The sequence below is a fragment of the Protomyctophum bolini genome (assembly GCF_963924005.1).
Source record: "Protomyctophum bolini genome assembly, chromosome: 1".
Lineage (NCBI taxonomy): Eukaryota > Metazoa > Chordata > Actinopteri > Myctophiformes > Myctophidae > Protomyctophum > Protomyctophum bolini.
In genome coordinates, this window is record NC_137862.1 from 35,967,712 (window position 1) to 35,987,794 (window position 20,083).

The 20,083-nt window shown below is 43.6% G+C and overlaps 1 protein-coding gene across 1 annotated transcript in view; it reads left to right on the top strand.

Annotated features, from left to right (window-relative positions):
- Positions 1–20,083, top strand: part of igdcc3 (immunoglobulin superfamily, DCC subclass, member 3) — a gene marked incomplete at both ends in the record, with an annotated part of 81,156 nt that overhangs the window by 50,595 nt on the left and 10,478 nt on the right. The window contains 5 exons of the mRNA XM_080783354.1: positions 6,201–6,342; positions 6,619–6,749; positions 7,204–7,341; positions 10,067–10,225; positions 12,348–12,513. Of these exons, the coding sequence (XP_080639480.1) occupies positions 6,201–6,342; positions 6,619–6,749; positions 7,204–7,341; positions 10,067–10,225; positions 12,348–12,513 (736 nt within the window). The remainder of the gene's footprint in view (positions 1–6,200; positions 6,343–6,618; positions 6,750–7,203; positions 7,342–10,066; positions 10,226–12,347; positions 12,514–20,083) is intronic.

The window sequence follows — 20,083 nt, forward strand, 5'->3', positions numbered from 1 at the left end:
CGCTGCATGCTAATGTATGGATCTCTGTTAGCATGCAGCCCCCCCTGCCTTCACCCCCCTATTGCAGTAATTAGGTCTGCTTCATTTACACTATAGCAGAGCCATGCTGGGAGTGGACGATCTCTAATAATCTGTGAGTGTATCTGAACGCTTGGCACAGTGGCAACTCTAGCAAGAACCATAAAAAAGGATATAAAAACTAGTCTACTGGGACTGTGCTGACTCGGGCCTAGAGTAGTTTGCTGTCACATACACTTATCTGATCAACCATCTTATTTTGTGTGTGTGTGGGGGGGGGGGGGTGGGACGGACGACGACTATGCATATAATATGGGGTGGCTACAGTGCTGAGAGTCTGCTTGATGATTTTGTGTGTGTTCACTGTTGACAAACGTGTGCTATATCTGTTCAAAATACTTTGACCGCAAGAGGCGTAGGATAATCTGGCTCCCTTTTTTCCGTCAACATACAGCTCAACAAGCCTCTTTTTATGGTGTGTGTGTGTGTGTGTGTGTGTGTGTGTGTGTGTGTGTGTGTGTGTGTGTGTGTGTGTGTGTGTGTGTGTGTGTGTGTGTGTGTGTGTGTGTGTGTGTGTGTGTGTGTGTGTGTGTGTGTGTGTGTGTGTGTGTGTGTGTGTGTGTGTGTGTGTGTGTGTGTGTGTACGGACATTGGCAGGGGTGTGGGCCTCTCTGTGCAGTCTATGTTTTATGCATGAGCTGGGGGGTGGGTGGGTAGTCCGGTCGTGGACACACACACGGCTAGATGGGGGACACCATGACTACTTGGCACAGATGCATAAGAAAGCTCTCTTAGCCACTGCTCTTCCTTCTTTGTTTGTCAGCATTGATGTCCAACTGCTTTTTCTCTTCTCCCTGTTGTCTGTCTGCTCCCCTGACACCAATAGACATAATGCTCTGCATAAACAGTGGTGCATGTGCTCTATATGTGCATGGACATATAGGTGTGTGTGTGTGTGTGTGTGTGTGTGTGTGTGTGTGTGTGTGTGTGACTCTGTGTGTGTGTGTGTGCGTGCCTATGCAAGAAGGCATCTTGGACAGTATTAGGAGCAGCAGTGGTGACATCACAGCTCTACTGTCACACACTGCAGGTCTATTCCCCCACATTGCTTGTCTCACTCTAGGCAAGGATGCAAATAAAGTGAAAAGAAACAAAGGTTTTCTTTTGTGTTATTCATTAAAGTAGTAGTAGTGGCCGGACTCTATGACACTGGTTCACTGGCGGGGTCCTCGGGCGGTTCCAGGGGGTCCCCAGCTACAACACACATTTTGCGGGCACATTGGTGAACCAATTGGGAGCCGGTGTCATTTCCGGTGCAATTTTGATTCGCCCCTCTATGTCAAAAACTTGGGTAATTTCAGGCTAACATGGAATCAATCTCGGAACGCATCGACAAAACATTTCCTCCTTTGAATTTGCCTCTGGGGTCACTGTCCAACTCTCCTTCAGCACTCCTTTTACAGTCATTCATATAACAACTCTACATGTTAATTGGAGTTGCTGACAGATTCAGCTGCGGAGCTCTGAATCTGTCTTGAGAGATTACCATGGAATTGGCTGTGCACCTTCAAGCTCCCCAGATCATGGCCTTTAATGATTGTGGTGGTGACACTCTGGCCTTTCCTCTAGTGCCACCATTAGGCCAAAATATTCACTTTCACACAAGATATCTCAAAATGTTATGGGCAGATTGCCATACAACTTGCACATCATGCTCTCTGGAGGATTTAAATTATAGTGCTTCTGCTTTTAATTCTGTTTGTCAATACTTGTGTCAATCCTTCAGTGATTATACCATACCCTCTGCCATTCTGGCACCAATAATAAATAATCTTGCATTTTATATTTGTTTTGCCTCACTAGTGAGAGTACAGGGCTCTAAGAATGGCAATGTCAGTTGATTCAAAACATGGAACAGTTTTGCTAGCGGTGGTTTTAGACTGCTCTAGGGCCGGCAGGTGGATTTGCCTGAGGAATTTGTGAAATTCTACTACTACTACTTATTTACCGAAGTGATGTAACATGTTTGTATTGTGGGGGCTCGCCATGCAGATGTGGGAGGAGAGATGCAGTAAGGTTGTGTTGCAAATTGGCAACACACTGCAGGTGTGGGGTCAACAAGAACGACAATGTACAGTATGCCACATGCCAGCTTAGTGCTTAGACCATGAGTACTACTGGTATAGTGAGCTCATTGCTTTTTTCGTCTTTTAAAAATCACACAAACCCACTACATACACTACACTCACAGTATGTGTTATGGTCTGTTTAACATTATTTTAATACTTAACGTTGGAAATATGGTATTGTACCATGTTTTAATACATTCGAACGTGTAAATGTGCGTATCCAACAAAGCTGTTGTACATCATGTCGTGCAGACATTTAAAGCATAATTCCATATACCGCAGGTTTCTCCTTCGTGAAAGGCTTATTGATTTTCACTGTACATAGATGATGATCAGGTACTGTTTGACTCATCGCTGCAGGGCATATTCTTTTTTTCCTGAAATTTGAGAGTAGCCAATTATAAATGTTTTACCCCTTTTTCTGCACAATTTAGTTGTTATGCCAATTGATTCTTCCCCACACACACATGTCTGTGTTGTCACTGCTGTTGTATACTACTGACTCACCTGCCAGTGAGGAGTGGCAGGAGCCCCCACCAGGAGGACGTAGAACCTTCGTCCTAAGCGTTATTCATAGTCTGGATTTTCGGTAGTAGTTTTTGTTGTAGTTCAGTGTGACCACCAAACTACAACATGACGTCACGAGCCGCGGTGAAGAGCAAACCACCGCCACCGCCCCAGCCATTCTCTCTGTTTTTACTCACCACCGCCACCAACATTATTTCAGCTCCGGTGGTCACCTCACCACCGAAAATCACTATGCTCACTATGAATGAGCCTCTACTCCTCCCGCCCAACACTCCCCATTGACAGGTGCCCTGTCAATGGGGAGTGTTGGGCGGGAGGAGTAGAGGCCCCAGCCCGTATAAGTACTTGCAGTGACCAATAAACACCCTTCCCGACCGGCTATATGGAGAGTGCAGAGACTGCAGTCCACTGTTAATTAAAGTGCCTGCATGGCTAGGCTAAAGGTTTTGCAGATTCAATATTGCAACACCTCCTGCACAAGAATCTTAGTGCGATTTTGGGAGAACTTGAGTTCCCGAGGCTTTTCTTCATGACAATGTGGAAAAAATATCCAGTACACTGTTTATACTAGACCCTTTTTCGCTTCTACACAATGTATTGTGAGCTTGGAGATCAGCTATTTTCACCAAATGTTTGCTAGGGTTCATGTGATTAAAAGTTATGCAGCCTAATGTAACCCACCTTGCTGCTTTGCTGTGGGTACTCTGCTCTGTGTGGCAACACCAAACTGTTTCCACGCACTACCTGCCGTTGACTGCACTTCATAGTTTATACGGCCTTGCCTTTTCCACCAGCTCTTACCATTTATATTAATTCTTGATTTCTGAGGTGTCGAATGTTTGTCTGGCTGACTTGAAGGCAGCTGGGAGTCTGGGACACAGCATGTGGTCATGGATGGGTTGATGGTGTAATGAAGGGGTCAGGGAGTAGTAGATCAACGGCTATTATCTGTAAGATGGAGGAGCGGATGGAGTTGGTCGGACTGGGGTGGGGAATGACGCAACTTTCAATCCAGATTTTTAAAGAAAAATGGGATGAGAGCTCCACATGGCTATACAGTGAATATATCAAATCTGTTGGTATTGATGTTAACATCAGTGGGGTAGGACTAAACCACTTGACATTGCGGACCCTTGAGAGTGCCACTTATCCTAAATTGCTTCATTAAAAAGGTCCACCTGTTTAAGCATGGCCTCATAATAAGGACAGGAAACGGAATAGAAATGCATGCTCTAATTTGTCAGGCTCAAGTAACAGTCAGTGTTGTGATAGTGGACAGAATTTTGCCAGTAGTGTTTTGGTGATAATGATGAGAAAATCAGGTGGTAACCTGTTTTACCTTTCTATATTGGTGTCTTAGCTTGAAAAGAGTAGGCTGGCAACAGTGAATTAGTGTATTTAAATCCTCATCAGAGGTTGATGCATTCATTTGGAGGTATAAGGTCAAGTCATGTTGGAGATTCTACATCTCTCATTAGGCTTCGAAATGGCAGCTCAGTGTTGTTGCATCCACGCTGAACTGCCATTCTGAAGCTTTATGTCCTATCCTATGTTTCTGTCTCATTATAAATAGAATGCGTGCATGTATATTTAATTGGCCAATTAATGGTGTACACCAATGGCAGTTCGTACTGGAACTTGCACCATATAACCCAAGATGCAGTCATTGTACTACAATATTTTCAAACACAAACAACTGTACAATTTAAAATCGTCTCATATAAGAATTATGGTCCAAAAATAAACAAACTGTCTCTGCGATATTGTCAGGAAGTGGTCTCTGTATAGTTTACAACAGTCAGTCACTCATATTTGAATGATAGAGTCTGTAATAACGGCAGCAGTAACAGTAGCGTTTTTTCGCAGTCAGTTGATTCTTCATATCCATATGAGAGGAACCGCCAGGATGATTTGTTTATTTTTCAAAAACAGTTCTTATATGAGGCGATCTAAGATGAGGATTATAATACAAATAAGAAATGCATGAACCCGTGGAATTAGTGCTCTCTAGTCTAGTGATAGACTTTGGTGCTCTATCCAGTGAACGTACACTATAAAAAAAATGACAATAGTTCCTCTTAATTATAATATTGGTAATATAGCGATGCATGAGTATGACTGAGTAAGATGTCCTAAGGGTCACGCCCTGAATGTATCCACCTGGGTGACGGCAGATGGCAGACTCCAGCGCTGAAATTAACAACATAATCCATTTTGAACCAGAACAGTACTAGGTGTTTGTTCTCCTGTGGGTCTTGTTGCAGGCTGCTGTTGTTGGGTTTTTGGGGGGTTTCTTTTTTCACTATGGTCTAATCAGGTGAGGAGTGGTATATTAGATTAGGACCAGGGCAGTCATGCTGGTTTGAATGTATATAATAATGTATAATACCAGTAAGATGCCTGGATAATGGTATGGAGTCCCATTTTGAAAATAGCCATGCTACAAGCTCACATCGCGGAACGTTGTGGGCTGTAGATCTGCAAATATGTTTTGCATGACTCCGTTGTACAGAGGAAAATCAGGCTAACAAGGGGGTCCGCATCTCTTGTTATGCTAACAGTGTTCCTTGGGTCCAAGTTAATTATGGTTGACATTTAAATGGGGATTGTGGGAAAGCTGTGAAAGAGACAGGCCTCTGTCTAATTGAATTTGTGTTGCTAGCTCCACCTTCCATTGCCTTTGTACTGCAGGGAGAACATGAAAAGGCCTGAAAAAAGCTCACCATGTGGACGTTTTGTAATCTGAATATAAGTGTACTTGTGCAAACATGCAGACAAAATGTTTCTGAAGTAGGTCTAAATGTAGGTAAACAAATGACACATAAAACATGCAAGCCTTTCATAGCATGCATACATGTGTATTAGTTACTTTATCTGGGCTGCAATTTTTCTCATAACAAGATTTTAAACTTAAAATATACAATTTAAAGGCTACTATGTATTCTATATTCGGATCCACCTTAGCTTCCATAGAGTGGTTGCTAGTCTTCCTGGGGTCCAAGATAAACAAATGTACGTAATAACAAGATAATGTCAGTCATAGTATCCGAGATGACAAATGCATTGTCTGGCCTTGGCATGTAATGTGTTCATGGGAAGTAATTTTACTTAAATAAATTTGCATAAATGGTAAATGGTGCATTTATATAGTGCCGTTATCCAAGGCGCTTTACATAGATTGTGCCTTACATTCTCCCATTCACACACCGATGGTGGAGGAAATGCAAGGCACCAACCTGCACATCAGGAGCAATTATGGTTTCAGCGTCTTGCTCAAGGACACTTCGAACTGGTAACCTCAGGTTTCCATCCAGCTGCTCTACCGGCCACTCTACCCCTGAACCACTGCCGCCCAGTATTTGTATTTGTTGCTGCAACATAAAAATATAGACACCATTAGAAATAGTTGTTTAATTTTTATTCCATGGATTATTGTGCTGGGTTATTCTTATTCTGTACCCTTTTATATTATAAAGCAGTCTCCTTCTTTTTAGCTAACCCTCCTCTCCTTCCCTCCTTCTGCAGCGATGGCAGACTTCCATGTCCAACCAGAGTCGGTGCATGTTGAGGAGTCTGGCGTAGCCCGTTTCCTGTGTCAGATCCACGGCCTGCCAGAGCCAGTCATCAACTGGGAGAAAGACAGCCGTCCAGTGGATGTAGATAACAGGTATGGCCGCAACCAAGGCCGGACATTCCAGATAAATATTTACCCTTTCTGGATTTAAAATAACACTCCAGATTCTGCTGTGGGGCTGACTATAAGCCACATCCAGCTGTTAAACTATCTCTCTCTCTCTTTCATTCTGCCTCCTTATCTCTCTCTCTCTCTCTCTCTCTCTCTCTCTCTCTCTCTCTCTCTCTCTCTCTCTCTCTCTCTCTCTCTCTCTCTCTCTTCATTCTGTCTCCTTATCTCTCTCTCTCTCTCTCTCTCCCTGTCTTGCAGGTACACCCTCCTTCCCACAGGTGTTCTACAGATTACAGGAGTGCGTCAAGAGGACAGTGGGAAATTCTGCTGCATGGCCCACAACAGTGCAGGAGTAAAATACAGCTCGGAGGCCCACCTCACCGTTTCAGGTTCCTTATATTTATATAACGTACCTATGGCTCATCTTTAGGCATGCTACATTTTGTTTCTTTACGACGGGTATGCACGTTAACCCACGGCTGCTCAGCCAGAAAGCATAATGTTGTTCGGTCGAGTTATTTTCTTTTCTTCTCACATTTATTGTTTCAATTTATCTACCCAAACATATTCCAAAGATTATTTCCCCGAGCACGTTGTTCCACTGCCCGATTAAAGAGATACAGTACACACCCAAAGTCTGGAGTGTCGATTGAACTCTGTGAGTGTAAAACAGAACCGTAAGGTCTGTTTTTACACTCTCTGGGTTGAATTGACACTCCAGGTTTTATTGCGTACGCGGCATCAAGATAATGCACTGTAGAGAAATCCAATTAAAGGGTGCCATCCATCAAGCGCAGAGACTCACTGCTCCTCTTCCCTCCTCTGGCTGCTTTCTCCCTCCAGGCTCCCAGTCCTCCGTTTACAAAGAGCCAGTGATTCTGGTGGGACCAGAAAACCTCACCCTCACCGTTCACCAAACTGCCATCTTGGAATGCGTTGCTACGGGATACCCGCGGCCCATCGTGTCTTGGAGTAGACTTGGTAAGACGGAGGGAGCGCTTGTTGGAAAGAAAAAAGGAAAAGGTCCTCAATGTTCAGTACAAACAAATCAGCTCTGAGAGAGCTAACTCTTCCATACACATGCACATTAACTCTTCCAAGAAAAATGGCTGTGCAAAATATACACGGAAATCTTTTTTGCCTTTTTGAGGCCCTCCTATATTCAGCTATATATTTTCGTCTTACATAAACATTAAATTCCCATTAACAATGAATGGAGAATTTACATCATAATTATGTGTCTGAGCAAATCGGATATTGTTGTCCTACACAAAGTCCTACATTCCCATTGACAATGAATGGATGATGTACGACGATTAGAGCGCCCCTCACTTCAGGTGTGAAGTTTTTAATACAAATGTGACAAAATAGCAAGTGATAGCTTTGAAATTGGACATACAGTAGTTGTATGCATTACCAACCTACACAGCTTTGGTTTTACTGTGATATATGAGGAATCTACTTATTAAGCATTTATGTAACTAACATTGGATTTATTACCAATTACTGTGTGTGTGTGTGTGTGTGTGTGTGTGTGTGTGTGTGTGTGTGTGTGTGTGTGTGTGTGTGTGTGTGTGTGTGTGTGTGTGTGTGTGTGTGTGTGTGTGTACATGCACATGCACATGCACGCTAATACATGCATGTGTTGTGGGTCTGCTTACAGCACACAGTGTTGGTGAGCCTTTGCATTGCATTATGTGCATGTGTATGTATATATGTGTAATAGAGTCGAACATATGTCTTGTGTACATGTACATGAGGCAAGGGCTTTCTACATGAGCCCTGAGGGCTAAACACCATGTACTATTGTATATTAATGCATCCCTCATCCCCGCATGGAGTCGAAAAGCAACACACAGGCACTGGAAAGCTGTAGAATAATTGCTATGAGGTGTTGAGACCGGGAGGATTTGTTCCCCCTTCAATCTCCATGCCTTTCTTGACTATTGCTCAAACTCTGCCGCTACCAATTTAGCAATCTGATATGTTGTTTTTTCTTCGTTGGCCATTATCCAATCAGATTTTCTGTTCAAAATGTAAATTGCTGCCCCTCCCAACCAGTTGGGCATAATCAGATTGAGGATATTGCCTCTTACACAATGTAGCCAGAATGAAATGCTAACACGATGGGATTTGTGTGTATTAGATTACAGGCAGGGAGGCTGGGATAAGCCGCATAATGAATCTGATAGATTCACATCAGTCACTCCTTAATGCCAGAGTTTGTTTGGTGCTTTCCATTCATCAGCACCACAGCTTGCTGGCCTGCTCTCTTTTCTGCTTTGACACTAACCGAATTAGGGCCTGACGGAGTGAGACCGAGAGAGAGAGGGGTGGGGGGGGGAGGGAGAGAGAGAGGGCAGAAAATAAGGCAAGACAAGAAAAAAAATTGCATCCATTAAAACAAAAGACAGCTCATGCTTCATTGCAATCAAGGAGGTGGTGCGTCATTATGGATTGCATTAGAATAGCTATCACAGAAGAGAAAAAGAAGCACAACATGGTGTTTTTCAGTTGATTGGGGGAGTATTGTTCTTGTTTATCCGATTAATCGTTCGTCCTTTGTAGTAGTAGTAGTAGTAGTAGTAGTAGTAGTACTAGCACTAGCAGCAGTAGTAATCGTAGCAGCAGTAGTAAAAGAGAAGCATTTCTTGATTCTCTTCAAGAATCAAGAGGGTTTTATTTGTCACTAAAGTAGTAGTAGTAGTAGTAGTAGTAGTAGTAGTAGTAGCAGCAGCAGCAGCAGCAGTAGGTAGTGTGGCTGAGTAGTTGCCATATGGCGTGTTTTTCGTCCAACACAGCCCCCAGCCCCCCACCACCCTTGCGTGGCCTTTTGACACATCAAATTTGAGCCATGCAGGCACTCCCGCTACAGATGGTAGGATTCAAAACACCAGGACCATGCAGGCTGAAGTCATTGCTGGAACTGAGCCAGGAGAAGATAGGGGACACAGGAAAGTTTTCGCTCATCATGCGGGTACATTGAGAACAGAGACGGGATGGGGGGGCTGAAGCGAAAATGCCATCTTTTTGCCCATGCACTGCCAACTAGAGTTGAGCTTTGTGATCAGGGCAGCAGATAGGAGATAAGGAATTACAGTTACAGTAACTGAGCCCCCATGCTGTATCTAGAACATCTACTGTGGAACTCCCATAAGGCAGTGTAGAGCGATCAGTCTGCTCGGCAGAGTACAAAGGTTCCCGCTCTGGTGTGTGTGTGATTAAATGAACTGAAAACCCATTTCAAACTGTAGTACTGTAGGCTCTACACGCTACATTGCATGTTTTCATTGTTTCAAGCTAGAAACATGATGCTTAGTCATACAAATCATCAAACATGTCAGTCTTTGTCTTCGCTCTCACACTTATTATCAGTCTCAAACACACACAAACACAAAACCGAAACCACGAGATCGTCCCGTTGTCCCTTCAATCATTTTTCCACTTTGGTTCTTTTGTCACAGAGCATTGCCGTTTTCCATGGAAACAGCATCCTCCCCAATCTCTGGGAGGGCTGGAAATAGCCCATGCCCGCTTTAACTTAAACGTGTTGCCGTGCGCAGTAGGCTTAAACAATCATTCATACATTCCTACCATGGAGTCAAATCTGCTCTCCAGGTCAATTTATTATCTTTCCCCATGCTGCTCTCTCTCTCTCTCTCTCTCTCTCTCTATCTCTCTATCTCCCTCTATCTCCCCTGGGTAGATGGTCGTCCTATTGGCGTGGAAGGCATCCAGGTGCTGGGCACAGGGAATCTGATGATCTCAGACGTTGGTGTGCAGCACTCAGGGGTGTATGTCTGCGCAGCCAACAAACCAGGGACCCGTGTTCGCAGGACCGCTCAGGGACGTCTAGTGGTCCAAGGTGAGTCCCTGACATGCTGCTGCCAATGGAATGGAATATAATTAATATGGAATACTCTACAGTATATCGAAACTTGAAGCACATAAATGTGTCTTTGATGAATTGATTGGCTGACGCATGTAAAGCCATGGCCTCTCAGGATGCATACCCCATTAGACTTTAATTACCTAATTATTCCACACTAACGGGAGGAGGATTGGTGTCGTATAGTTTATATGGCAGCAAATCTATTATTTACTTATCCATTCAAATTACCAAGTGATTGGGAACTCGTGACTAGGAATAATCTGATGGTGGATGGCGAGGGAGGGAGAGAGACAAATGATTTTGACCAATGGGATGCCGCTAGAGGTGGGTGGCCCCCATCTTTGAAGCTGTGCATAAATTGTCACCATGCAGGAAGCTTTCGCCTCATTCGTATTGACCAGAGATGGGGCCCAATACTTGGCCAATAGCAGCACTGCTCCAGGTCAATATTTAATTTAATCTGCCACTCAACTGTGAGACGAGCCCCTTCCGTTGCAGGGAGCACAAAGAAAAGCCACGGCTGTTAATTGTATGTCAATTTATTTGGTTTCTTTATTGATTTGTGAAAAATAAGATGAGCGATGAATCCCTTCACTAAGGTCTTGGAAGGTTCTGACACGGCATGTGTTATTTTCTACTGCACAGCCTTGAAGACTTGTGTGGAAGAGAAGTTCTTAGTTTCAGAATCTGTTGTTCAGAGCAAGATCAGAGTCCCTCATTCTCATGCAGACATGAGAGCAATTGTGAACTATTTTTAAATGTACAATGCTAATGCATTCATATCAGTGGTGGCGATTGTGAACTATTTTTAAATGTACAATGCTAATGCATTCATATCAGTGGTGGCGAATCGATGTGGTGTCCTTTAGGTTCCTTGGGAAGAGACAAAGAGAGACAAAGGAGGAGGAAAAGGGAGAGAGACAGGAAAAGGGCATTAACTCTGAATGTGTAAAAAATGTTTGGATGTTTGGTGGAAACGCGCAATGTTCGGAGGTCTTTGCTGATTATCCGGTGGTCTAGATAAAGCATTGGCGCTTTCTAGAGCAAGGATGGCTTCATTTTAGCTCGCTAGCATTCACACTATTTATTTTGCATTAACATGGACGCCCAAAACAGGATATGGGTTCAGCGTGTGCAGCATTGAAATGGCCTCGGCAGTCTGAGGTTGGCTGTGCGTCCAGCAGGTGGCAGTATACTTGTTAATTATTGTTAGTGTAGGGATGTTTTGTATTTTACTATAAAGAATATGATTCGACAAACATTCCTAAAGGTTATTTTGCTCACTCATGTCGACTGTAATTGTCTTTACATTATCTCCAACTTATTAAGGACATAAATACATAATTGAAGTTATCAAATATTATCGTAATTAACTTTAATGATATTGGCACAGACATTGAGTACCGAGGTAATGATGCAATAGTTATTTAATGCCCCCATCTATACTCAAATAAAAGCAACTCTGCAGCACCAGCCCAGGAGGAAATTAACCACAATCTCATGTCAAGGTAATGATCAGACAGGTTAGATTACCTATTGTACTCCCTCTCCTATACTGTAAGAACTGAGAGACACTTAATATGAATAAGTTATTACTTCTAATGGGCTATAGCTGCAGGCCTATGGCATGGGGGTATGGTGGCAACTGGCAAGATGAGAAGAGATTGCAAATTACACCACTTGATTCTAAAAAACGAAATTACGTTTATTCAGCATGTGTGCCCTTGTGAGCCATGTGATTTTAGTACACTTAAGATTGACTCTCATCTTTGTATGGGCACCTTATGTCTCTCTCTAGCTCTCTCTCGCTCTCTCTCTTTCCTCCAAATCCCACACTTCAGGGAGACTGAATATCAATGAGATTCATATCTTCTACCAGCTTGTTTGTCAGCGGTGGTGATAAAACAGCCTTCCTTTCGATTGGGATTGAGCCATCTGTCCTTACTAATTTATGTCTGCAGTTTTACCTACAGGTATCGAATGAGTCGAAAAGGCCCGATCTGTCATTCTCTTTTCTGCCTCTCTGTCTTTCTCTCTATCTGTTTTGCTCATTTTCTTTTCTCCTCTCTCTTGCTCTCTCTCTCATTTTCCACAGCCCCAGCGGAGTTTGTGCAGGCTCCTCAGTCTGTTGCGCGGCCTGTAGGCACCACAGCTATCTTCACGTGTCAGGCACAGGGGGAACCTGTGCCCCAGCTCACCTGGCTGAAGAACGGGCAGATTCTGGAGCCTGGAGGACACGTCAAACTCAGGAACAATAACAGGTTAATTTAAACATTATACTGTACATACCATCATACAATAATGCAGTGGTTTACCCATAAAACTACTGTACATGCATGCTTACATATATATGTATATATTATACACCAATATATACCTACATAATGCATACTGTACACACCTGCAAACATTGATAAATAACAATTTACTGCAGTTACAGCGATCATACCTCTATTATGTGACGCAAAGTTATACTTATAGTTCATACTACTCTTGGAATTGCCATTTGATACCTTAGAGTACAGTATATATGAATAGAGAGGGCACCCGAGTTCTCCTTCCATCCACTTTAAGTGGCGATTTCACTCCTCCTTCCGGGTAGAAACAGAGTGCATTCTGGGATGGATTGGCCCCAAACACATGAACGCGCTGCCGTTGAACGTGCACGAACGCGAACGAGCGTGCTGCCGTCGTGAACGTGCACAATGATAGTCAACGGAACCAGCGTGTTCATGTGTTTGGGGCCAGGCTGCAATACCTTCATTCGGCCACTATGTCCATTTCGCCTCAGGGTTTCCTCTGTGCCTTCTCTATTCATATATACTCTATGTTTGATACACACTACTGGACAACTAATATGATGTAATAAAAAGTAATTTACTTACTCTGCAAATACCTCAGGGGGTATGGTATGGGACAAATCAGGTTGTTGGCACCCCTTTATTTAACCACCGTCAGGGCACTCACTCTATTGCCACAGCTGGCAATGTATCAGGACAATGTTGGACCCAACTCATGTCATCAACATTAAACACTGAGCTGTTTGGGATGACTTGATCTGATCATCGGCATAATCAAACACAAATCCATTCCTCTGTCCGCGCTGTTCCTGACGCAACAGCTGCTGGCAAGCATCCCTGCCAAGACATGAGCGACATTCAACCGTGTGTGTCTGGGAGAGGAGTGTTGAATGGTTGTTGGACGTTCTCCCAAAGCACTGCCCTGGAATGTCCAGGGGGAGAAAGGACCTAGACGCCAATTATGCCATTTACCATTCACAGCACCATATTTCTCGACGGTTGCAAGCTGCTGCTTTTATTTGGGCTGGAAGCGGGTTTTATTGTGTCGTGTTGTTCTTCCTAAGGGAGAATTTCCTGGATTGATGTGAAAGTAGGTTCTGCTCTGGGTCAAGGATTGCTATTAGCTGACGATAAGTAATGCTAATTCAGAGCCCTGTAAATGTTAATAAATACAGCCAGCGCTGTCTAAATGATAGAACAGTAATGCCACAGAGGTGGGAAATGGGCCATAGTTTACTATATGTAGACACATTTACTGTTTATAGATTAGTCGTAATGACCTCATGTATTCAACATTTTTCTAGTTCATGACTTCACAGAAGCGCTCAACGTGATGAAATTGACTATTATATCTAGTATTAATGCCATATTATCAGCCACACATGTTACTTTATCTTGGATTTATTTTGTTAAACCAATTTTCCATTAATTATTTTTATTTAATTCTGCTATGCACCGCTATGCATCACATGGCAAGTTCATTTTTATTTTTATTTTATTTCAGCCAGCTATAACATGGGACCATCATTCAGAGTTGATGTTATTCATAAAAGGAAATGATGATGAAGTAATTACATTTGATATGCACCAAAAAATCAATAATGGCAAGTTAGTCGAGTGAATAAGGCCCATGCCCTGAGCAGTGAGGAGTGGACACCTTCATCGCTCATACGCATGCAGCTACACTCCCTCTTAGCTCTCTCATACTAGATTAAGCCTACAGTATGCTATAGGCCTTATCATTTACTACAATGGTGTTGCTTGTAGTTCAGCTCTTTTTAGCCAGCAACATCCTCATGCGATGGAGTATAGATTAAGGTTCAGGAGAGAGAGAGAGAGAGAGAGAGAGAGAGAGAGATATGGAAAAAGCCCAAACAAAGGCAGAAGAAAAGAGAGAGAAGGGGGAAGAATGGGCTGGTGGGGGAATTAGAAATGATGAGTCGGCAGATGGGAGTGTGTGTGTGTGTGTGTGTGTGTGTGTGTGTGTGTGTGTGTGTGTGTGTGTGTGTGTGTGTGTGTGTGTGTGTGTGTGTGTGTGTGTGTGTGTGTGTGTGTGTGTGTGTGTGTGTGTGTGTGTGTGTGTGTGTGTGTGTGTGTGTGTGTGTGTGTGTGTGTGTGTGTGTGTGTGTGTGTGTGTGTGTGTGTGTGTGCGCCCACATGCGTGTGTGAGGGTGCGCACAACCATATCGTTGTCACAGTATTACCACTTACCACCATTAGTGTATAACCATCCATATGGATGTCATGAGTCGCAAACACCGGCCCGCGATTGGCCAAAGAGCCAGGCCTCAGCTTGTGCTCTGCCATTAGCTAATTAGCTCATAAAGCGAGCTCGTTGGCCAGGAAATGCAGTCAGCTATTTACTGAACCCAACAAACAGAGGAGCAAAATGCATCCTAACAATTCATTCTAGGGGTGCTGTTCAATGAGCTAAATAGATGGAAGACAATCTGATTCATTATCGTATTCGTATAGTCTCTCCAGGATAATCTCCCTGAGTGTACCGTAACAACATACAAGCAGGTCATGCACAGTACAGACTATATGAAATGTATTGCAAAACAAGGTTTCATTTCAAAGCCCAAAAGGCTTCCTGGCTAAGCTGTTGGGTCTCTGTGCTATACGGTGGTGTTTTCATTCTAGCGTATACTGGAGGTATTAGAACATGCTACAGGCCACATCGTGCTTCACAGAGTCAAAACAAAGGTAATGATATGCAAATGCTATTCAGCTGCTTGGGGCAGCACAGTGATTCTATTCTTACATATAGGCATACTGTATCTGATAGGGGAGGCTTTGTCTATATGTGCAGCGCACCTAGCAGAGAGGTTTTAATTAAGGCGTACGCGTGCTTGCAAGCGAGCGCGCGCATGTGTGTGTGTGTGTGTGTGTGTGTGTACATTGTGTGTGTACATTGTGTGTGTACATTGAGGGAGAACTCTCATGGAATATACACATGGCCCTTCGGCCATCTCTCAAGATGTTGACCTTCAGGAGCGGAGCGGACAGCGAAGCAAGGGGAATCGATTGTTCATTTCACTCACATACATGCATACACATACATTAATCAAACTACCCCCACCCTATCCCCCTTTAAACACACACACAGACGCACGCACGCACACACGCACGCACACATACATACACACACACACACACACACACACACACACACACACACACACACACACACACGCACACGCACACACTATCATTCACTTGTTCTCTGTAATCAAACATGTAAATACATACACATGTTGCCCTTTACTTTTGATGGTACACACACACACACACACACACACACACACACACACCAGAGTATTTATTAACAGTTTGCAGAATGGGTACATTTCACATGAAAGCACAATACAAAGACTGTTAGTCTGTTACTGTGGACGACACACTTTCAAATCATCAGACAAATATACACTTCTATATAAAAGACAGGAAATCAAGGTAAAAATATACACTTCTATATAAAAGACAGGAAATCAAGGGAAAAAGGGAAAGGAAACGTATACAGTATCGGGGAAAGGGGACGGGGGGGATTCAGATTTTACGGGGGCCGGTTTGGAATTGTAGCCGTCCGTACGTTGTTGAAGGAGTCAAGGGATTTGCATGTCTTAATGTCGGGAGAAGACAAAAAGCAGGTTGAAGAGGCTCTCTGTACAGAAATCCGAACATGGCTTACCGATAACAAACTCTCATTACATTTTGGGAAAACGGAATCCATTCTTTTCGGGTCCAACCGTTCCCTTAGCAGGATAAATGTACATGATTTTAAGGTCCAAGTTGACAACATAGTAATCTCTAGCAAAGAAGAGGTTACTGGGTTACTGCCCATCTTTGACTATGCTTGCACATCCTGGTTCACTAACATCTCAATGGCACAGAAGAACAAGCTCCAAATCTCCTAAAACAAACTAATTCGACTTCTTCTAGGCCTGGGACCAATGACCCACCTATATCTGGATAGCATTGGCTGGCTCCTGGTAGAAGACCGGGTCAAACAATTGATAATGGGTCTGACATTCAAAAGTGTACATGCAGCTATGCATTTAAAAAAGTGAGAGACAGCCACAAAACTAGAGGTAGCGTGAACAATGATCTAGTGCCTGGCTGCCTGCACCCACTTGCAAAACAAATATGGGTAAATTCACCTTCCGCCATGCCCCCTTCCCTTAAAACAAGCAAATCACTGGCCTCCTTTAAAACAGACCAAAAGTCACCTGTCAGCAGGTCAGAGGGAGAGGAGGTGACAAATTACTGTTTTAGTTTCTTGTTCATGACTATATGTGTGTGAGTGCATGGGACCCGAATGGAAACAAGACCACAAGGTCTTTCTTTCGGAAATCCCTTTGGACCAAAATGCCTAACTGTACATTGTGCTGTTTTCATTTTTCTTAAAAAATATTCAATCAATTAATCAATATAAATGGCTGTTGGTAGGGCGTTCCACATTTTGGTGGCATAGGAAAGAAAATAATGTATTCCCTTGTTTGTCTTGAATCTGGGTTGAACATGGTTTGTTGAACTCCCTCTGGTGTTGTGGGTGTGAACTTCGTTGACATTAAGGAAGTATTTACACGGGTACATGGTGGTGTAGCGAATCCTGTGGACTAGACACATTGCAAGATGCTGTACTCTGTCGTCAACCCTAAGCCATTCCAGCCTGTCAAAGTGGGCAGGGGTGAGGTTTGTTCGGGGAGTGAAGCCAAGCCTGACCAGTTTGTTTTGGGAAGTCTGGAGCCTTGTTTTAAGGGCCTTTTAGGTGCTGTGGTACCAAGAGATTGCATGAAGAAGAAACCTTGTACGAGGGCTCCTGTTAGGGTCTTCAAGATGCTTTTGTTGACCAGTGACGACATCCTGTATAGAATGCTTGTTCTTTGGTTGACTTTTTTGATTACGTTGGTAGCCATTTTATCACCGGAAAGATTTGCCTCCAGGATGGAACCTAGGTACGTAATTTCAACTTTCCGTGTGATAATATTGTCACCCACTCTAACCAAGAAGCCATCTGCCTTGGCTGAGGGCCTTTTCAACCTGCAGTTTGTTACTGTCCGAGACCAGTAGTGCTGAGTCATCTGCGAACAGGAACAAGTTCCAGTCACAAGCTGATGTCATGTCGTTTACATATATTAGGAACAGTAAAGTCCCGACTCCCTAGTATGCTTCCTTGTGGAACGCCACAGCTCACTGGGAGGGTGGTGGGGGGGCAGTGTTCCGTTCATCTCCACCATCTGTTCTCTCCCCTCCAGGTAGGATTGCATCCAGCTCACTGATGTGCTATCAAAACCAATTCCTTTTAGCTTGTTAACCAGTATGGAGTGGTTCACGGTGTCAAAAGCCTTTTGGAGGTCCAGCATGACCATGCCGCAGTATTTGCCAGCATCCACCTTGTGTTTGATGTGATCGCTCAAATAGAGGAGGCATGTGTCAGTGGAGTGGGATGTTCTGAAGCCAGATTGGAATTCGTACAATTCTTTTTTTGTGGCAAGATACTTTTCAACCTGTCACTTTCGAGATGGAGCTAAGAATAGAAATAGGGCGCTAGTTGCCGGGGTCTAATTTCCTCCCTTTCTTGTGCAGGGGGGTTACTTTGTCCAGTTAGAAATCTTGGGGGACCTGATGTGCTCTACACCAAAACGCCAGAGTGGGAGGGCAGTTTGTTAACCAGCGTTGTTGCAATGTTTGTAAAGAAGATGTTTAAGTAGTTGGTTACATCAAGCTTGTCAGTGAGCTGGGCACCTGGACACTTCAGGAGAGACTACCCAAATAAAATATACTGGAGTACTTGACTGGTCTGCACGCATTTTATTGTTTTGCAGTGACTAGCACACACATGCACAGTTGCTTGCGCGCGCACACACACACACACACACACACACACACACACACACACACACACACACACACACACACACACACACACACACACACAGAGAGAGAGAGCACACAACAGCTATTGGCTGCCAGTGTAAACAGTAGCTGGATGCTTTGTGTTTGCTTTGCCTCCAGTGCTGCCTCGAGCCAGCACCTCTCCACTGATCTGGGGTCAGGCTGGTTGGAGGTTGGCTTGGACTTACAGTAAGCACAGTGTGGCTCGACTGGCTTGAATTGGATTGAAAGGAATATAACTGGATTAATTGATAATGTGATGACTTGAATTAATAATGTATTGCATTTTATATATGTACACAGTGGAATCCTCAGTGGTATACATGTTAATCCACTTAGGAAGGCTTGGTGAAAGAGCACAACCTTCACTTCCATCAAGCTATCTAAGCCAGTCGTTCTCATTATGTTCATGTCAAGGACCCCATTGTATTTGGCTGTGGATCCCCATCTGAAAATATTTTGTGCCATGGACCCCCATAAGAGAAGATTTGTTTTAAAAATGTTCAAAACTATTCAAACATTTTCAAATTATTTCGAGATTTTACAAAATGTTTAAAAAAATACAAGCTCACAAAGCTTCAGGCTTTAAAAACAAATCAGACATGTTTACGGATCCATTTGGTTACATTTGTGCACTCTGAGCTACAAATGCTATAAATACAGTGGCTCACTAGGTAGACTGGCTGCTTGAGGAACAGAAGGTTTCCGTTTCGATCCCCAGCATCCCCTGGGTTAGTGTTATGAATTGCATTTTTATACTGCTTTTCATCATTGTAAAGTGCTCAAAGCGCTTTACAATGGTTCATTCATTCATACATTGGGAGGTGAAGCGCCAGCGTCCTCACTTCCCACATTCACACACCAATGGTGGCAAGCTCACACCGACCGACTCATTGGAGGCAATGTAGGGTTCAGTGTCTTGCCCAAGGACACTTCGACATGTGGACAGGAGCAGACCTAGGGATCATTGGACGACCTGCTCTACCTCCTGAGCCACAGCCGCACCAAGTGTCCTGTTGAAGTGTCCTTGAGCGAAACACTGAAACCCTAATTGCACCCGATGAGCAGGTTGGTGCCTTGTATAGTTTCCTCTGCCATCAGTATTTGATCTAATCTAATATACGGTAACCTTCCCTGTGTATCTTCACTAGTCCAATTCAGAAGAACACAGTTTGCCGGCCACTACTACAGAGCTGACAATAAGGTTATATCTTCCCTTCTTCTCTGGAGTCCTGCCTCAAAGCAGACCAGAGGTAGAAAACTGTCATTTTCTACCTGATAGGGACACATGCATCAGTAAGCAGGAACTGGGGGTGGCAATGAAGGACCGGGAAGTCTGGCGTGGCATTGTGAAATCCATGATCTCGACCGCGGTCGAAAAATGATGATGATGAGTATTTGAACGGGTGAACTTAAAGCGCATTGGATAAAGACGCTATATAAATGCAGCATTTACCAAATTAACTGAGGATTTTACTTTGTATATTTGTGGACTATATACATATTCTAAGCTCCTAATAACCGAGGGAACAGTAGACAGACCTGGACATTTGGTTGTCGTGGGACCATTTGAAAAGAGGCCCCCCTCTTTCTTTTCTTTTCTCCCTTGTTTCTTTCATTTTCTTTCACCCCA